Source organism: Phyllosticta citribraziliensis, assembly GCF_038025025.1.
Source record: "Phyllosticta citribraziliensis strain CPC 17464 chromosome Unknown J3D65scaffold_8, whole genome shotgun sequence".
Classification (NCBI taxonomy): Eukaryota; Fungi; Ascomycota; class Dothideomycetes; order Botryosphaeriales; family Phyllostictaceae; genus Phyllosticta; species Phyllosticta citribraziliensis.
Window position 1 is genome coordinate 1,081,208 of NW_027117345.1, and position 17,046 is coordinate 1,098,253.

A 17,046-nucleotide genomic window follows, 5' to 3' on the forward strand; every position below is an offset into this window, starting at 1 on the left:
TAACAGACTGGACTGGTTGCTTGGGTACCGCAGCGCAGCGTCGCAGGGCGATTAGATTAGTGGGACGAGCAGCTTCGTGGCGTCGACGGCAGGCTGTGGGCGCATGCTCGAGGTGCGCAGTGCAGTGCAGTGCAGTCGGGTGCAGAGCAGGCAAACTCCAACGAGGCTGGCAGGCCGCAGGAGGTCCAGGGGGGAGAGAGCCGTGAGTGACTTTTGTTGGTTTGTTGTTGCGGCGGCGTCGAGTGTTTACGTTTGGTCGCTGCCGGGATCATCCCATGCGCCGCCAGCAGCTCCAGCTCTACTTGGTTCTCTGGCTCTCGCTCCTCACCAAACGCCCGCGTGGCCATGCGCCTGCAGTAGCAGTGCAGTTGTTCTCTCTATCTTGTCGCTCCGACATGTCATCTCATCTCACCTCCTCCAGCACCCTCGTCAGCGCAGCCACCCGGGCGTGCCGCCGCTGTCTTTCCCTGCGATCAGCGGGCGGGATCTACGAGACGCGGCGCAGCCTGTGAACACACCGCTTCGCTCAACTCCAGCCTCCTCACTTCTCGCCAACTCTAAGACAACCCCTCCTCCTCCATCTCTAGTTGCAGATGATAGCCTCCTGTTTTTAAAAAGCAACAACCTCCCTCCGACCGGGTCTCCCCATCCTCCCCCTCGACCTGAAGAAACTGCCGTGCATCGTCGAAAAGCATAACTCGTCGGGTATCTATGTCATTGCAGCCAATCAAAGCTCCTTCGCCTTCGTCACCTCGCTCACTGCCCTCAGACTTCGCTCCATCTTCGCTAGCGCCCTGAATGCTCTTGCGCATGCCTTGACGCTATTGTAAATCAATACTGCGTCGTGTTAGCTCCACACTTTGCTTATAGTTCTGCATTGGCAGCACAGTCAGACGGTCCGTACCTCCCGGTATGACAATCCAAAAAGCATTCATGAAAACAAAGTAGAGCCAAAAGTAGTATGGCTCTGGTCGCGAGTAGCTCACGCCGAGCAACGCGTGGTCGACCACGGTCGTTCCGTAGTAGAGCACGTCACCGTACAGGTGGCCAAGAGAGACGATGACTTGGAATGGATGGCGGAGAGGGTGCTCTGTCGCAACAAAGTAGGCCGTCGCAATTGACAGAGGGCCCCAGATGACCTGTTGAAGCCGGGGTCAGTCTCGCTCCAGCCACTGCGTTATGCACGTCAACCCTACCACCGTGATGCTTTCAATGCACAAGACAAACGTGTTCTGAGTCAAGTAGCGCGAATCTGAAAGCGAATACTCTTTCCAGAGCTGTCCAAATACATGCTTTGATCCTCCAATAGTTTCAAAGTTGGTGACGAAGAACCCTTGTTGTCGACGTCAACCTTGGCCCAAAACGTTGGAGCAGTGGAGACGAAATACCTTCGAAAAATATGTGGAGACATCCACCTGTACATGACGGTAAGCTCCCGTCGTAGCGTGGTCGCTCGGTTACTTACAGAGCACAAACCAAAGGACCGTGACCAGATCTGTCTTGGATATCTCTGGCCGCCTTTTCATCGCAGCAGCTGCCGCAACCCCGAAAATGAAGACGCACCCGATTGTAAAAGCCGCCAAAAGTTGTGGTAACGTCCAGTCATTGCCCTCGTACCCCGATATTTCGACGCCTGGCGGATAATATGGATGGGGCGTGAATGTCGCATTGGATCGCACCGGCACTTCGAGAACCGTCTCGGATACGCTGGCGGCGGCTGCAGCTGCGGCAGTTGTCGCAGATGCGACGTGTTTCGCGATGCCGTCGTCGGCCATCGAGGACTGCAGTTGACTCGGAGCTGGGCTGGATTGTGGACAGTCTCCCTGAAGCAGTGGAAGGAAGCCGTTGCAGCCAAACAGGACGGGGAGAAGACGGGCGGAGAGGCGATTCGTGATGTCGCGAGTGCGCTCCATTGGAGCCAATTTATTGAAATTGTCCATTGCTCGTTTCGTCGATTGAGACCGGACGGCGGCGGCGGCTGTTCGGTTGACCGTCCGGGTGTTGGAGGCGTGCCGGCGGAGGGCGTGGGGTCATGGCTGTCGGGTTGCAGGTGCAGTTGCAGTTGCAGCCCGGCCAACAACGCGACTGCCCAAGCCGTCGGCGGCAGGCTGTGTGTCTTTGTTGGTCTCGGTCACCAACCCACCAACTTCGCTTCACGACAGCAATGCCATGAGAGCCGAGCATCGAGTGGCTTGCCAGAACATCCTCGTCATCGCGCCTCGTTTTGGGCCAATTACGTTCGGTATCGCGGCCCGACCCTTTGCCGCAATTCCGCATCGCCTACGCAAACGCGTCAACAATCGAAGCCCCGCGGAAAGCTTGTCGACGAGTGAAATTGGACTCGATCCCAGGATCCCAAACAAGCTTACCGGGACCTGTCACTGTCCTCGTCTGTTCCTGCTTATTGTCGCGCCGTGTCAAGGGCAGAATGTCCAGGAACTCGTACCGAATGGCCAATCTTCGCTCAGCCTACAGTCCAATCGTCAACCCTGCATCATACGCCATGGCTTGAAATCCGACGAAGATCATCGTGTCAATTCATTGTCGCCCGATGCATGCGGATACGCGCTGGATCGCTCCAAACTAGTAAAAGAGAAGAACAACATTTCATGATACATGAGTTCCATCTATTTGCCATCAGGTCATTAGGTGCACAAAACGCCACTGGCCCAGGATCAAGATCGTCCCGCAATCGTATCCCAGGAAACTTCGAACGATGAGAATGGCGTGAACGGCCTCAGAAATCGCCTGGAAGAACCAGGCCTACCAAATCTCGGCCTCGATGACCCGCCTCCCTCTGCATTTGCTCTCATCACTAGTACGTCCAAAGGCTCGATGCAGTCTGTCTCGGGCATGGGCGGCCTTTTGCTGCCATGTGAGCTCACGGGATGCGATCTCAGAGCTGTGGATCTTGTCGGAGGACGCTCCGCCGTTGTTCGCTCTTTATTCCAGATAAAGGACCGCCTTTTGTTGGAACGTGCCGTCGAAGGCCGTGTCTTGTCGCTTTGCCATATTGGTTGCATGAAACCATGGCTCTGCTGGACCGTAAACGTCCCCATGACAGGGCCCGATATGACCGTGCGCCTCTTGCGCGACTTCTTGAGGGACGGCTTTAGCACCCTATGCTCTCGATGCGATGGCTTCTTCGCTTTCGGTGGAGCAGGAAGAGCCGAGAGAGACTGAGTGTCAGCTCCAACCTGACTGAAGGCGGCTTCCTTTTCCAATCTGGGATCGAGAGATTTCCGCCCCTTCTCGACGTCCGAGTCGACTGAGCTACAGGTGAAAATCCGGGAGCAATGAAGATCGTCAAAGATCGTATGCTTTTCATTCCTCCTGCCGGTGAGCGATTCCGATCTGGACCATCCAAAGATGCGGGGTTCTCTCCCTTCGTTGGACCCTAACCTAACGGGAAGAATCGACGCTTTCAGAGCTATGACACCTACGTCAGCAAGGGCCAGCTGGAATGGGGAATGCTGCCTACCTGGACAAGAAGCACACAGGATACCTAGATTGATTTCGACAAAGGTCCACAAGTTGAGCAAGTCGGCATCTCTTAGTGTTCTGACAGAACCGTCGTCTTTGTGGATGTAATTTGCGCGAACGCAACTGGCAATAGTCGCCAACGCTCCAATAATGAGTGTCGCCGTCGCTCCCAGTCTTTGCTTCCGGGGAAGCTGAGCTTTTCGAATGGCAGCTATGGGAAGAGCAAGGATGATGCAGTTGGAAGCAATGTCAAAAATGCTGGCATCTGAGACTGTCAATGGGATGTCCACAGCCGGCAACTGGAATCACTTACAAAGAGAAAACGCTTGAATATCCACGCAGTGGCCACGAGAGGTTGGAATGTGGTCTCCTATGGCCTGTTTGCACTGAAGTCCGACAACAACCACAGTGGAAACGAATTGAAGAATCAAAAGAACCCCGGTGGCAGTCGTCGCTTGACCAAACTTTGTCCTGATCCCGCAGGCTACAAGAGTCAGTACTTGGTTCTCGAAGATGAGGGCTGACTTACCCAATCGAAGGTAAAGGAATAGTAAAGACATCTTGATGAAAAAGACGCTGAAATAATAGAGAATCTTGGCAGCATAGAGTGCGCGAGACAGTACCGCGCCGGAGTTCGTCGAGTCTTCAAGTCGCGATTCCCACTGAAGGGCGACGAATGAAGAGGCCGCGAATCCTACCGAGCACAGCCATCCCAAGACCAGTGCCCAGTCATCTTTCCGTAAGGCCTTTCTCTGTCGAAAGGAAAAGAATGCTCGCAAGACAATCGCGCCGGCTGGTTAATCATGTTAGCCGCGACTTTTGAGAAAAGAGCAGGACAGACTCACCTCCAATGAATATACACACTGCTCCGACAACGATTTCAGCAGTACCACTTTGAGAAAGCGAGCTATGGTGCCCCTTAGTTGGTTCCGGGGTCGCGCTGTCCGCCATCGTCGTTCACGATGCAACGGTGGGAGCGTTGACAACGGTCATAAACGATAAACGACTCGAGGACGACACGACGCGACTCGGTTTAACTGGAAGCAAGGGATTTACACCTAAAGACATCACTCATGGCTTGACATGGCGCTGTCCTAGTACTTGCAGAGCTAAGAGCCATGTCAGATCCTCGGGCAGTCGAGACTATCGAAGGGCTGACGTCTACCAGTGGTTGACGGAATCCGGACTTGGCAAGTGACGCCTTCGTGAGCCACGATACAGCCGCACAGCCAATCATGGTGCCGTAGAGTTTGGGAGGCTTCTTGGACGTCCGATGTCTCGCTGTTGTCAGGTGTGTCGTCGATTGGTGAGGGTGTAAGCGAGGAGGGAAAAGATCGCGTCACACACTCACCCCAGTTTCTTCTGAAGGAGGTTTGGATTCCATTCTTCATACTCGAGGTTATTATTTCTCCCTTCCTCACTCCTTTCTTGTGTGCTCTCGCGACGATGGAAAACGGCTTTTGACAAACTCAAAATCGAGGTGGTTGACGAAATGGTACCAAGACCCTGCAGGAACACACTACTCAAGATTCCCGATCCCCTAGAACGTCGCGTCCCACGAGTTGCTCTGGAGAGGCCCTGAAACCCCTGCTTTTCCTCGTCAGACGCCTGTCATCACCTACACATCCCTATCGTCGTCGCCCGTCGTTCCAAATACTTGACAGGGACGCGCCTCACAGCGTTGGCGCGCAGAGATCTCCTTTCCCCACGCTCTGGTCTCCTCTACATTTTCAAGCCACCTCCCAAGGAGTCCATGGCGCTCATACGCACTCGGACAATATTTCGTTTACTGACCCTAGCTCAATCGGTAGCAGGCTCAATATTAGCGGGAAATGCCAATCTTGCAGAAACCTCAGCAACGACAAAAAGCAAATGCAAACAAACTTTGCACTCTTGTTTTCAGTCTTTCCCAAATCGACAACGACCCATCTCCAGGACATCATCACCACACGCATGCGCCGTCAGATTACGCAACAGGGGTGCCGTAAGCCAAACGCCACGCCCAGCTGTCCGTTGGTCCTCCAACTGTAGCTCGCCCACCACCTCATCACTCCTGTCCCACGCGCTCCCCGCCACGATTCAGCCCCGATTCGCGCAAGCCACGCGTCCACCCATTTTTCCTGGTCTTGTCTGCTGCTTCTCCTATCCATCACCACCACCACCACCACCACCACCAGCGGTCCAACCACTTTGTACCTGAATCAACCCAAAGCGGACTCGGCGCACCGTGGTGTTGCGCTGCTCCTTCTACTTGAGAGTAGGAGTAGGAGTACTTGGAGCTAATATCACGAGCAAGCCGAGCTGAATTGAGGTCGTTTTCGACGTTGTCAGCCTGATGATATCGCGACGCCTGCCGATGCTTTGGCACTTGCTTTGCTGCCACTGCTATGGCAGGTGGTTACGATTGCAGTGTCAAGTACTGACTGCAACTGGCATTCACTGTGCAGGCCATTCATTCATGATTGAATCTGCATCTGCGGCGACTGATGGACTAGGGGGAGAACTGCACCGTGAACGTTGCGTTCTGTGCTATCCGTCGCTACATCTTCAAGGTGCCCGATCGACTTGACGGGCGCCTGCTGCCATCGTGTAGACTTGATAGCTTCCGCTGCCACTCCCTGTCCCGCGCGTGAATCTAGACAAAGGTCCGCCGCCATCGCGCATCAGTGGACGGACGGGATCACCCGTCTGCTGTGACGGCGTAGCATCGGGCACGGGGCAGAAGCAGCTCGGGTATTCCAGCTTTCTGGAGTCGACAGTGGAGTGGCGCTTAGGCAGCACCGGGGGCGAGTGAAAGGAGAAGAGGAGTTTCTGGGTCAGGAGTCGGGCGGGGTGGGTCGGGAACATGATAGGCGGGCTGTTGGGCGTAGATACGGGGCATCTCTGCCGGTTGGGGCGGGAATAAGGGGTGGAGTGGAGTGGAGTGGGACGGAGCGGGAGGGCGAAGAGTCTAGAACGAGGGGACAGGGGGAGACAGAGACGGGTCAGGGGTTGGATGGTTGAGGTGCTGCTATAGATGAGGCGGGTGAGATTGGTATTTGACGGAATTTTTCAGATCTCTAGAGGTACGTGGGCTCAACATTGACATGAGGTAGACATTTGTGTTTAGAAGGCGTGGCGGAAGAGTCGATGCTGAGGCAGATGCAGGAAGTGAGTGTGCTTGAAAGACCCTCGTCATCAATACTGTCCAAACTATAGTCTCCTATTCGCTCCTCTGGACAGATGATCTAGGCCACCGCTCGCTCTCATCGTGCGCGCAGCGTGCATTCCGTTGCCTCACGTACTACTGAACGCGCACACGTCGCGTGAAGGCATCCAGTCCCCTTTGCAGTACAGATACGATGATACCTTGAGCACCCCAAGGAGGGAAGAACACGGAGAACCAGGGGAGCAGGGAACGACAATCAAGTGTGCGCCCTTGCATCGCCCTCAATTCGTGCACGCGCTCTTGCTCGAGGTGATTTCAAGCTTCATGTCGTGTGACCACTGCCTCCCGGTGGAGAGAGGAAATCACTTTGTACGTACCAGGAGCAAGGAGCATGGGGATGGGTGAGGGTACGGAGGACCGCATTCCTCCTCTTAGACTTGAACAAATGGGGCTGATCAACGTATCAACGTATCCATGTCTTCCTCTTCTCCTTTGGCCGTCCTTCCTCCTGTTCCTACTACCCCCACCTCACGCCAGATACCGCAGTATGTAGTTCGCAGACAGCCCGCAAACAGTCCGCTCGCCGGTGACTCTGCCTGTGTCGTCTGCATAGGTAGCTCACACGCGCAACTCTTCCGACAGCAGCATTAGCAAGAAAGCGGAAGCGCTACTCCTCCCGGCGACAGTCTTTCCGACGACGGACGACAACTGGCGCACGACGCAGTGCCCAACCATCACCAGATTAATAATCGTCACATCTACTTGGGCAGTTATCGACAGCCGCGGCCGCCACTGCAGTGCAAGTAGCGGTTTGTGCGCTCATCGACGGCATTAAGGAGGAGGCCGCTCCTTTTTGTCCGCAAACTCCGCCTGCGTCCGTGGCTTACCATCGTCGTCGTTGCCTCGAGGCTGCCAAGCTGCGTAAGCGGCAGCGGTGAATCTGGGACGAGAGGGACGAGGCTGAGGCTCAAGCTGTAGGTGGCAACCGGGGGACCAACGGCATTTGGCTGCTAGTGAAGCAACCCCACAGAGTGGACATGTGGCTGCGTAAGGCTGACGGGATAAGAGCGGCAGGGCACACGGCAGGCACAAAGTCTGATTCTCGTATGTCGCGGCTGTCTGTGATGTGGGTTGCAAATTTGAATTTTGAGGGAGGGGGGGGGGGGGGGGGGGGGGGGGAAAGCCCCTGCACTACGTGTAGGTGAAGATGCTCTAAAACGGGATATCTTTGCGATCTCGACAATGGCCCTTCTCATGGCGCCAAATGCCACCCGCTGCCTTTCCGTCTCGCCGTCTGTCCCAGTTTCCGGCGATCCAAGTGCAGGTCCTGGTGGCCAGTTCCGTTGGCTGCAATCTTTGCGTTTCCGCTCATATGTGCCACGCCATTCCTGATCGGACTCCGCGGCGGTGTCAGCGTCTTTAGAGTCGACGCTGCGTTACTGGCAAACTCATGCTTCGCGTCTAGAATGCGGCCGGCGGCGTAGGCGCATCCACCGAAAGCATGCCGGACGAGCGAGTCGCCGGTCAGAGAGCCGATGATGAAGACTTGCGGTGCAACTTCAAGATCAGTCTCCGCCTTGACACGGAGCGTTCGGCCGGAAATAAGTCGTCGTTCACCAGCGTCGTCTACTGCGGGGTGCAAGTCATGGTGTGGCTCGGGACTTTGGTTGGTAAGCACCTCATCCCGAAGTGCTGGTTCAAGATAATCGAGTGAGCCGCGTCGTCCTACAACATACTGCAGGTCTCCGATTTCCTTGTCGACTACCTCGCCTGATTCGAGGCGCAAGGTTACGGTCGCGCAGTCCGAATTCGACACAACATTTTGAACCTCGGCGTTGGCAAACCCTTCGTAGACACTGGCCCAGTCACGGTGACTGAAGAATGGATTCTTCTTCTTGCGCGTCAGCGGACTCGCCGCAGCTCTGCGCGTGCACGAGTTGAGCGCTGCTAGCTTCATCTGACGATAGATTGTGGCGTATTCAGGGTAAGCCTGGTGATGGCATCCGCGCAAAGGCGACGGTCGGTCCTCTGGCGCCCATCGGAACAGGTGAATGATCTTGCGGTGTGAAGGTGTTGAAAGAATGACATCGGCGGCTGAGAAGCCAGAGCCGACTACAAGCAACGGCTTTGTGTCATTCTTGACCCTGGATATGGGAGCCAAGAGTGGCGGCGGGGCAAGGTTTGCCGTGAAGATTCCAGATGCGAGCACAAGGTGCTTGCAGCAGACGTTGTGCGACCCAATGTAGAATCCGTCCGTGGTCCGAGAGACGTTTTGGATTTTGATTCCAGTGCGAATGGAGCCGGCGATGCCAACAGCCTGCGGGTACGCGCGATAGTAACTGGCTACCTGGGCCCGAGTCGGCCTGAGAAACTGCGGAAGAGGTTTTCCGTATGTAGCTTGCCAATGATCTGGGAAAGAGTAGCCCGGCAGCGAGAGCATCTCTGCATAACTCAGCGTGCCTATTTCGCTACTCGTCTCAACCGAATCCTCGGCCCATTGGCCACCAGCAAAAGTGGCCGTGCCGAGCGCAATGTGAGGAACGGCCTTGTCCGGTTCGTAACGCCATTCAACGCATGATTCGGGGCTGATTTCGGTGTCGGCGTTGGGCCGAACGAGTGTGTCCAGAAGGACGTTGACCGGGAGCGCTTGCGTCGAGTAGCGGAGCGAGGACCGGAAATGGTCGTAGAGATCCGGAGTCAGGTCGAGCAAGTTGCGGCGAGATTCGAGCTTGGCGTGAAGAAGCGCGTCGTGATGAGGGCGTGAGTAGTAGGGAATATGGCCGTGGAGGATGTACGACAAGATCAAGGCAGAGGGCCCGTTGCCTGGCACATGTTAGTCTCACGATCCATTACATCACCGCGTGCGGACGGCGGAGGAGAGAGAAAGAGTGAAGAAGAAAAAGATGCGATGGGGCGCATACCGACAATGACGGTGTCAACGTCCCCGAGAGCGGATTGTGCCATCGGAGACTGGTCAGGCGACGGGAATGAGCCATTGGAAGGAAGAGTGGTGTCGGGAGGAGTGGAAAATATAACATTGGTAGATTTGTCAGGCGGTTAGAGAGTATTCCGTAGAGCAGCCTTGTCCCGCGCGGAACTTGCTCGGTTCGCATGTGGGGGCCTGCTCGCGCGCCCGCGTCTTGTTGCCCAAACCAGCACCTTGGCCTCTGGCCCAGCCTTCTCCACCGCTGACCTCTCTTGTTGGTTGCTGTAACTTGCCCTTTGTAGACTGCATGTGGCATCCGTATCCTTCAACAATCATGTGTCGGCACAATTACATCAACTCGCCGCTATCAATTCTCCTCTTCCGGCACGCGCCCGGCCGCTTTGTCATTGATTGTCTCGCCATGTCTACCACACTTGATCCTGACCCATGGCCATTTCCTCTCCAATGATTTGCTCCATTCACGCCATGCGGTATGCATCATCCGTGGCAAAGCGTCGGACATTTTCAAAGGAAGCCTCGGGCTCTTTCAGCGAGCATTGCATCCTCCGAAGCCTCTTGGACATTGCCGAACCCATCTGCTGCTATCTTGGCTCAAAACTCCTTGATGACATCTCCTCTGCGCTTCCCTCTCATGTAGTACTTGCCCTGTCAACCGTCGTCAGCGACGTCTGCCTCTGCCCTCCACTCTCTGTTGGTTGTATATCATGACGCTCGGACATTGTCCAGTGCGACGGCCGGCCCGTTTCCCGTCCCCCTTCGACCTGTATCCACATATCCAGACCATCATCAAGACGACTCACCTCTGTGGCATAGGCAAGGTATCCGACCACGCTAGGGACGACAATGGCGTAGGCAATCGAGTACCATGCGGTCCTGGGTGTCCAGCGAAAGTACTTGTAGCGGTTTGGGCCGATGTCTGAGTACACCGGTTAGTCGAGCCATTGAAGCCGAAACAATCCTGAGGGAGCGGAATGCGCGAGTGGTCGCAACGCACCGGCTATCTTCTGCATAGCAGCGTCATCGTGGAGGACTGTTCGGAGTCGCTGTCAGCTGGGGGCTTCAGTGGCTTAGGACCAGGGTCGGCGCATGCTTTTCAGGTTACTGTTTGGACCGCCCGCCATGGTGAAGTATCGACGTCGAGATGTTGTGGGGTATCAAAGCTGGGGAGAGCTGCTGATTGTAACGCCGACGGTTGGGTCGTTGCCCTGGTCCGGACCTGAGACCTTGGCGCCGACTCCATTGACGGGCTCTGGCGGCCACGACTTATCGAATCTGTGTCACCTGAGAAGCATTCCTACCTACAGGTACCTTTCAAGATGGATACAAAATCAATGAGCCACTGTAACCCAGCTGCCATTGAGTACTCATGACGACGCCTTTGAACTGGATCTCATAGCCATTGTTTACAGCTCGCGAGCCGCCATCTCACGCCACCGCCTGGTCCGATCATCCGTTCAAAGACCAGCCTTTCCGCGTCTTCTGCCCCATGTCTTTGACCCCGCTCATTGGCGTCACCACTTGAAGCTCCCGGACTATAAAACCATCGGCATCAAACGTCTTTTCAAAATACCTCGCTTTATCACAGTTCCTGCATGTGATACTCAGATATTCACAACCACCGTCGAGCTACAGACAGACGTCTCCACTACGCTCGTTATCCAAAAGGACAACATCCCATTTGCTTGCGTCCATTAGCCGACAGGAACTCTCTCGACTCACGATGGCGGCAGAAGCCCAACAAGGCGCAAAAATCACGCTCCATTGGTGAGTTTTTGCATGGATTGCTTTCCACGAGTCTTCAACCAGCCTCTTGTCCCTTGTTAAGACATCAAAAATGGGCGTCTGGCGCAAAAGCTTGATACGTTTCGGCGGGGCCATCGGGTCAACCCGAGTTTTGGAGTGTGCAGCGAACCTCGAGAGTTCTTGAGCCTTGAGCTACATCAGTCGGGAATGTCCGTCTACAGCAAGATCAACGTCTCAAACAGTCTTTGGGCGGCAGAAAATACTCTTTTTGGGCCTTCTCTTGCGTTTCCGATTTGGCTTTTCCGCATCACATGCTTTCTAAAGACGAATTGCAAAAAAACAAAACTCATCACTAACAACACCTCTGTAGGCTTGACAAGTCACGATCACACCGCATTCTTTGGTTGCTTGAAGAGATGAAGCTCGACTACGAACTAAAAGTATACTACCGCAACGACGACAAACTGGCGCCGCCAGAGCTCAAAGGCGTACATCCTTTAGGGAAGTCGCCTGTCTTGGGTGTTCAACCAGCTGGTGCAGAAAACCCAGTCATTCTGGCCGAGAGTGCAGCAATCACCGAATACTTGACTGATTATTTTGGGCAATGGATGGTTCCGAAACGATACAAAGAGGGGGAAGAAGGAAAAGTGGGCGCAGAGACGGAGCAATGGCTGAGATATCGATTCTACATGCACTATGCCGAAGGCAGCATCATGCCCCTTTTGGTGGTCTCGTTGATCATGCACAGTAAGCTCTTCTTCCGTGCAATTCCTGAAAGCATTGTACTTACTCGTCTTCCAGCCATCAAGAACGCGCCAGTGCCATTCTTCGTCAAACCAATCACCCGCACGATTGCGAGCAAAGTAGAGGGTGCATTTCTCACTCCAAACTTCAAGACACACTTTTCCTTCCTGGAGGACCAGCTTGAGACTTCCCCCGAAGGCGGCGAGTACTTGTGTGGAAAAGATGTTACAGCCGCTGACATCCTCATGAGCTTTCCGTTGGAAGGAGCTGAACTGAAGGGTGTGTTGACCAAAGAGGCTTATCCCAAGACTTTCGCCTACCTGGAGAAGTTACACCAAAGAGACGCGTATAAGAAGGCTGGCCAGAAGATCAAAGAAACAACGGGCAAGGAATACGACCCGAATATTTTCTAGGCCTGATCAAAGTGGAGCATGTCGCGATTGACGGCGGGGCCCGCGACTGTGGATGGAAATTGTAAATAAGATGATATCTGCGATTATGATTGGCGCTCGGTCGTATCGTTTGGCTAACCTTTACCTCTTGAAACCTTCTTGACCCCCCAGTGAAATGACTTTCTAGGTACAGTGGCGGTTCAGCCACCGCATGTCGAGATGGACTGCATCGCTGTGGCATCAAGGAACACAACTACGGGAAATGGCATGCGGCATCCCGTCGTCGACATGGCTTGGCTGGGCTTGGACAGCACGCTCGCGAAGCCAAGAAGTACAAATGAAGTCAAGTTGCAGCGGTCCCGGTGGCGGAGAGCCAAGTCGCGCTCCACGGAGGACCGCGAAGCACCCGCGGAGCTGGTGTTGTCGTCGTGCCCAGCCGGGACGCGTCCATGGAACGGGGCCGGACAGCCCGGTCTGCCGTGTCTGTCGCGTCTCGGACGAGCTCATGAGCCGCAAGGCGCCGAGATGGAGTTAACGGGAGTTTGCAGAGGGGGCGGGGCGGGTGTTGCGGTTGTGCTGGTGGTTATCAGATGATTTTACTTCCTCGTTCCTCGTTCCAAACCTGACGTAGTCCCCGGGAGCCGACCTTACCCCAAATGGATATGCCACACCCAAAAATGATTACAGTGCAAGCCAACTCCGGTTTGTCATCCACACTGGCACTTGAAAACGACGACTTTGTCTCATGTCGACCAGGGGAGCATCTTGAGGCAAAAATCAAGATCAACAACATGAGCATGGTATCCATCCGCAACCTCGCGTCGCCACAATTGGCGACGCAAGCGGCTGCTGCCTTTAGAGCCCGGGATACCTGGAATCATGCGAGTGAAGGTGCACGATACCCAGCTTGCCACACACATTCGGACACAGCCGCCTGCTGCACGAGCGGCCCGTCTCTTCCCAGGGCAGTGGACGGCAACTGTCGATTGCGGAGGAGGCTTTCCAGGCAGACCCGGCGGAAGCGTGTTCTGACTGACCCATCCGTTCCGCTATACAAGAGCCTCACGATTGTAAATAAGAGCCTCGGCCTCGGACCGGTCTCTTGATCAATAAGTAAGCTCTCGCTTTCCTACAGAGCACAAATATCCAGCAAAGGTGCCCATGTACCATCAAGGCCGAGCGGTCAATCCCATCTTTCCTCACTGGACTCGTCGTCCAGTACCAGAAGTTGCCGCGGGCAGTGCACTTCAAAGCAACTCTCAAGTTGGACCATCGGCACAAGATCAAGACATGTCCAGTCTGACGTGGACATATCAGAAGGGACAGAGAAAAGGGCATCTGCAGTGTACAGTTCTGCGTTGACCGGAGCAAGACGTTGGAATGGCGGGCCAGCCGGGCCGCAGAGGCCAGGGGCCCCGCCGAGGACGCCGAGGACACGCTGACCAAACGCGGACAAATCCAATCCCAAACCCACCAGTCTTTGCTTCTACCAATCCGCCATCTCTTCCACAGCGCAGCGTTCATGGAGCGCATCAAGAGCAGAGAGGGCGCGTCGCGAGCGAACCAATCGTCCAAGCTGGCGCCTCAATAACCACGAATCCTGCCATTAGCGCCCCCGGTCCCTTCTCAGTGGCCTTTGCACAATCTCAGGCATCATCGACATCTGTTCAAACACCATCCCAGACGTCGCTCTCCCGGCCCTTCCAAGAGGCCGAGTTTTGGGACTTGGACCGCGCCATCGATTTCACCGACGTCGCCCGTTTCTACGAGCCTACCGGCGAGCTCGCGCATGAACGACAACCAGAGGCGCGAGATTACAACATCCCGCAGCCCATTCGACCCTCTGCGACACTTGGCCAAGCTCCCGGTGTCCAACCAACCGCGGCTGAGCCTTTGGGCTTCCCTTTTCTGTTCGAAAGCTTGTCTTCCGTGTCAGAGTTCGCGCCGCCCACGCCTCGTGCACCAATATCGCCGCAGGTGCGACGATCCAGCATGAAGAGGAAAGCCGGCGGAGAGTCATCGCCGGACGAGGCGACGACGCGAACGCTGCAGTTTTCCCCTGACCCGTCGATGCAGGCGCCGGCTGCCAAGCGCCCCGAAATCCAGCGCTCGTCCAAGTCACGTTCTTCCTCTTTGGCGGATGATCCGATTGTGACGGCAGCGCCGGGATTGGCTCAAGCATCCGCTCGCGCGCCGCAGCCACCGCAGTCTTCAGTCGCCACTGCATCGCCCGAGACTTCCGTCAGCCAGCCAAGCGGACAGACAGCTACTGCGAGCGATCCGAACGCGCCATCTGCAGAGGGGCAAGCAGGCCAGCAAAGGTCGAGAAAAATCGCTGAACTCGGTACCAACTATTCGGCAGTCTTGCCCGCTGGAAAGGTATTCCCAGTCCAAATTGGCCCGGAGCTCTTCAGGCTCTCCGGGGCGTCAATATCTTCTGATGGTGAGTAGGCATTGGATGAGACTTGGTTGAAAAGCAGTGCTTGCACTCAAATTCAATCACAGTCTCATGAGCTTCCCTTGTGACTTGAGTTTGGTTGTCACGTACCATCAATCATCTCTCCGGTTTTCTTTGGTACACTCGCTAAGGCTGCTAGAGCGCCCTCATATTTCTCGCATTTTTTTGCGGACCAATTGTACAACAACCCCTCGGCAAGAGCGGGTGATGTCAAGACATTATACATTGATCGAGATCCGGCCACGTTCAAGGACATTACCCTACACCTTCAAGGTTACTATGTCAAACCTCGAGATGGAGAGCATTTCGTCAAGCTATTTGCAGACGCTCAATTCTACAGTCTGCCCCGGTTGACTCAGCAACTTTTCAAGTCTGAAATTTTCATTCAGATTGGCAATCGCGATTTCCAGATACCCCGAGATATTTTCTCTTCCCCTGGCGATTCACCAAATTTTTTTTCCTTGGGTTTTGCGCATTTCTTTACCACACCCTCCCAGGTTTTCCCAGGACTCGACCGCCAAACCCTTCTCCGGCCACCTTCCATAGCACCCCCCGCAGTACCAGGCAGATCAGGGGACGTTTTTGCGGACCTCCTCCGTCTTCTTCAGGGATATCCCGTACACGTGAGGGACGAAAACCACCGTGCCGATCTATTGAGAGACGCCAAATACTTCCACCTGAAAGGTCTTGAGCAGAAGCTTCTCCCTTGCGAAATCAGTTTTAATCTCGCCCGCGACAAACACGAGATACTACTGCGGCTAGAGGACATACGGCAGTCTGGCATCTCCTATTGCCCTGACCCTGCACCAAGTTTGTCCGCCTCCGGTTCCGCCTCCGGCGGCAACATGGGCGGCCCTGTGTCACCAAGTCCAGCGCCTCCCCGGAATGGCTGGGTAAATTACGCACGCCCGTATACTGACGACTCGGCACGCGAGCTGATAGTCGAAATATCGGGCGAATCGATGCGCTTCGACCCACAAGCAATGCGAGCCAGCTTCTTCGGCCAGACCAAGGCACGCATCACGTCACTTTTCCAAGTCATCTCCAACAAGATGGGCGTTGCACTCAGCCAATCCCTTGGACCCGTGGCTACGCAGACAGGAGGTCCGGCGCCGTCACCTAGCACCCCCGGCCCCAGCGTTGAAAAAGTCAAGATTTCAGTTGGGGCGGACGCGTGGATTCAGCTGGATGGTGAACGCGTCTTTTGTGACAAGCGCGACAGAGAGGGCGCGCCGATCAACCCTCAAAGCTCTCTGCTGCACCGGCTGAAGCGGGCGCGAGAAAAAGACAGGGGTTGTGATGTGGATGAGAGCATGCCCGAGTGGGTTGTTAATAGAGGCCACTGGAGGCTGAGGCTGCAGGTGATCAATCAAGATGGCGAGCATAGGGTTGAGGTCGTTCTCTGTGCAGTCAAGCTCGAAGCCTTGTCTGGTGAAAGAGCACGGAATGGCAAGAGGGGTTTCTTTGCGGCATGAAAAAGCTAGTTGGAGTTATTGCAGTTTGGCGGCCCACCATGCTATGCATCTTGTGTCTTGTCGGTCCATTTTGTTCCCAATCTTTTTCTACTTCTTGCGCGTTTTTGGTTTGTTACGTTCAGCCTAAAACCCTAGAGCTTGTACAGCACACTGTGAATATCGGTAGATATTATATATTTGTCACCATTTCCACTCCAGGCCTGTCCCAGTGAGAATGTCTACGGTTTGTGCCGTACTTGACGTAGGGCGGGCATTAAGCAAGTCACCTACAGTAGGTATAGCGAAAGTCTAACAGCAGAGGATAACGGGCCCCGAGATTCAGAATTCCAAACTGCAGCTACCCGTTTAGCCACCTGCAACTCAAACTCTCTTAAAGATAGCCAAGATCTTGCGTCATCCCTGCATTTGGATAGACGGAATCATCCGCCGATCACCAAGCCCGTACCACGTTGCTGCCAAACATGAAGTCAAAGAGTTTGAGATGTGCGTGTCTTCCTATTTGGTACTAGTGCAGATCACCCGACTTAGTCAGCGCCTCGGTTCCTAGTCAACAACTTTTTCGTCAACCGCCAACCTTTCTTCCTCATCGGCGTTTCCGACGACACGATGCCAGTCATCGGCACCACAACGATCGCAATGGCTGCAGATTGATGAAG

General features: G+C 54.9%; 6 protein-coding genes across 6 annotated transcripts; 2 read left to right on the top strand and 4 right to left on the bottom strand.

The window, feature by feature from the left end:
* Window positions 1–727: 727 nt before the first annotated feature.
* Window positions 728–1,775, bottom strand: J3D65DRAFT_556225 (3-beta-hydroxysteroid-Delta(8),Delta(7)-isomerase; the record flags this gene model as incomplete). The annotated part of the gene is made up of 5 exons (XM_066797261.1): window positions 728–837; window positions 905–1,139; window positions 1,197–1,333; window positions 1,389–1,415; window positions 1,466–1,775. 5 exons carry the CDS (start codon window positions 1,773–1,775, stop codon window positions 728–730), a joined length of 819 nt encoding a protein of 272 aa, XP_066653780.1.
* An 801-nt stretch (window positions 1,776–2,576) lies between these two features.
* J3D65DRAFT_629919 (uncharacterized protein) lies at window positions 2,577–4,837 on the bottom strand. Its single transcript, XM_066800782.1, has 5 exons — window positions 4,329–4,837; window positions 4,013–4,276; window positions 3,797–3,967; window positions 3,482–3,748; window positions 2,577–3,430 (listed from the first exon to the last, which is right to left on the bottom strand). Exons 1-5 carry the CDS (start codon window positions 4,432–4,434, stop codon window positions 2,676–2,678), a joined length of 1,563 nt encoding a protein of 520 aa, XP_066653781.1. The 5' UTR covers window positions 4,435–4,837; the 3' UTR covers window positions 2,577–2,675.
* Window positions 4,838–7,821: 2,984 nt separating this feature from the next.
* J3D65DRAFT_591897 (uncharacterized protein) lies at window positions 7,822–9,649 on the bottom strand. Its single transcript, XM_066797802.1, has 2 exons — window positions 9,553–9,649; window positions 7,822–9,454 (listed from the first exon to the last, which is right to left on the bottom strand). Exons 1-2 carry the CDS (start codon window positions 9,593–9,595, stop codon window positions 7,884–7,886), a joined length of 1,614 nt encoding a protein of 537 aa, XP_066653782.1. The 5' UTR covers window positions 9,596–9,649; the 3' UTR covers window positions 7,822–7,883.
* Window positions 9,650–9,799: 150 nt separating this feature from the next.
* J3D65DRAFT_436933 (NADH:ubiquinone oxidoreductase 6.6kD subunit) lies at window positions 9,800–11,001 on the bottom strand. Its single transcript, XM_066796224.1, has 4 exons — window positions 10,681–11,001; window positions 10,573–10,608; window positions 10,379–10,494; window positions 9,800–10,223 (listed from the first exon to the last, which is right to left on the bottom strand). The coding sequence occupies exons 1-4, from the start codon at window positions 10,697–10,699 to the stop codon at window positions 10,170–10,172; spliced, it is 225 nt and encodes a 74-aa protein (XP_066653783.1). The 5' UTR covers window positions 10,700–11,001; the 3' UTR covers window positions 9,800–10,169.
* J3D65DRAFT_629930 (glutathione S-transferase) lies at window positions 10,827–12,708 on the top strand. Its single transcript, XM_066800783.1, has 3 exons — window positions 10,827–11,342; window positions 11,692–12,068; window positions 12,123–12,708. Exons 1-3 carry the CDS (start codon window positions 11,299–11,301, stop codon window positions 12,476–12,478), a joined length of 777 nt encoding a protein of 258 aa, XP_066653784.1. The 5' UTR covers window positions 10,827–11,298; the 3' UTR covers window positions 12,479–12,708.
* A 662-nt stretch (window positions 12,709–13,370) lies between these two features.
* Window positions 13,371–16,589, top strand: J3D65DRAFT_659872 (uncharacterized protein). Its single transcript, XM_066802564.1, has 2 exons — window positions 13,371–14,900; window positions 15,057–16,589. Exons 1-2 carry the CDS (start codon window positions 13,838–13,840, stop codon window positions 16,388–16,390), a joined length of 2,397 nt encoding a protein of 798 aa, XP_066653785.1. The 5' UTR covers window positions 13,371–13,837; the 3' UTR covers window positions 16,391–16,589.
* The last annotated feature ends 457 nt before the right edge of the window (window positions 16,590–17,046 follow it).

Coding starts and splice junctions, on each gene's coding strand:
- J3D65DRAFT_629930 (XM_066800783.1), top strand. CDS start 11,299: ATGGCGGCAGAAGCCCAACAAGGCGCAAAAATCACGCTCCATTG. Junction 11,343..11,691: donor GCAAAAATCACGCTCCATTG/GTGAGTTTTTGC, acceptor ACACCTCTGTAG/GCTTGACAAGTCACGATCAC. Junction 12,069..12,122: donor GGTCTCGTTGATCATGCACA/GTAAGCTCTTCT, acceptor CTCGTCTTCCAG/CCATCAAGAACGCGCCAGTG.
- J3D65DRAFT_436933 (XM_066796224.1), bottom strand. Junction 10,495..10,572: donor TGCTATGCAGAAGATAGCCG/GTGCGTTGCGAC, acceptor CGGTGTACTCAG/ACATCGGCCCAAACCGCTAC. Junction 10,224..10,378: donor ACCTTGCCTATGCCACAGAG/GTGAGTCGTCTT, acceptor GACGGTTGACAG/GGCAAGTACTACATGAGAGG.
- J3D65DRAFT_659872 (XM_066802564.1), top strand. CDS start 13,838: ATGGCGGGCCAGCCGGGCCGCAGAGGCCAGGGGCCCCGCCGAGGACGC. Junction 14,901..15,056: donor GGCGTCAATATCTTCTGATG/GTGAGTAGGCAT, acceptor AGGCTGCTAGAG/CGCCCTCATATTTCTCGCAT.
- J3D65DRAFT_629919 (XM_066800782.1), bottom strand. CDS start 4,434: ATGGCGGACAGCGCGACCCCGGAACCAACTAAGGGGCACCATAGCTCG. Junction 3,968..4,012: donor ATTCCTTTACCTTCGATTGG/GTAAGTCAGCCC, acceptor TGACTCTTGTAG/CCTGCGGGATCAGGACAAAG. Junction 3,431..3,481: donor CCTGTGTGCTTCTTGTCCAG/GTAGGCAGCATT, acceptor TAGGTGTCATAG/CTCTGAAAGCGTCGATTCTT.
- J3D65DRAFT_591897 (XM_066797802.1), bottom strand. CDS start 9,595: ATGGCACAATCCGCTCTCGGGGACGTTGACACCGTCATTGTCG. Junction 9,455..9,552: donor CGTTGACACCGTCATTGTCG/GTATGCGCCCCA, acceptor AACATGTGCCAG/GCAACGGGCCCTCTGCCTTG.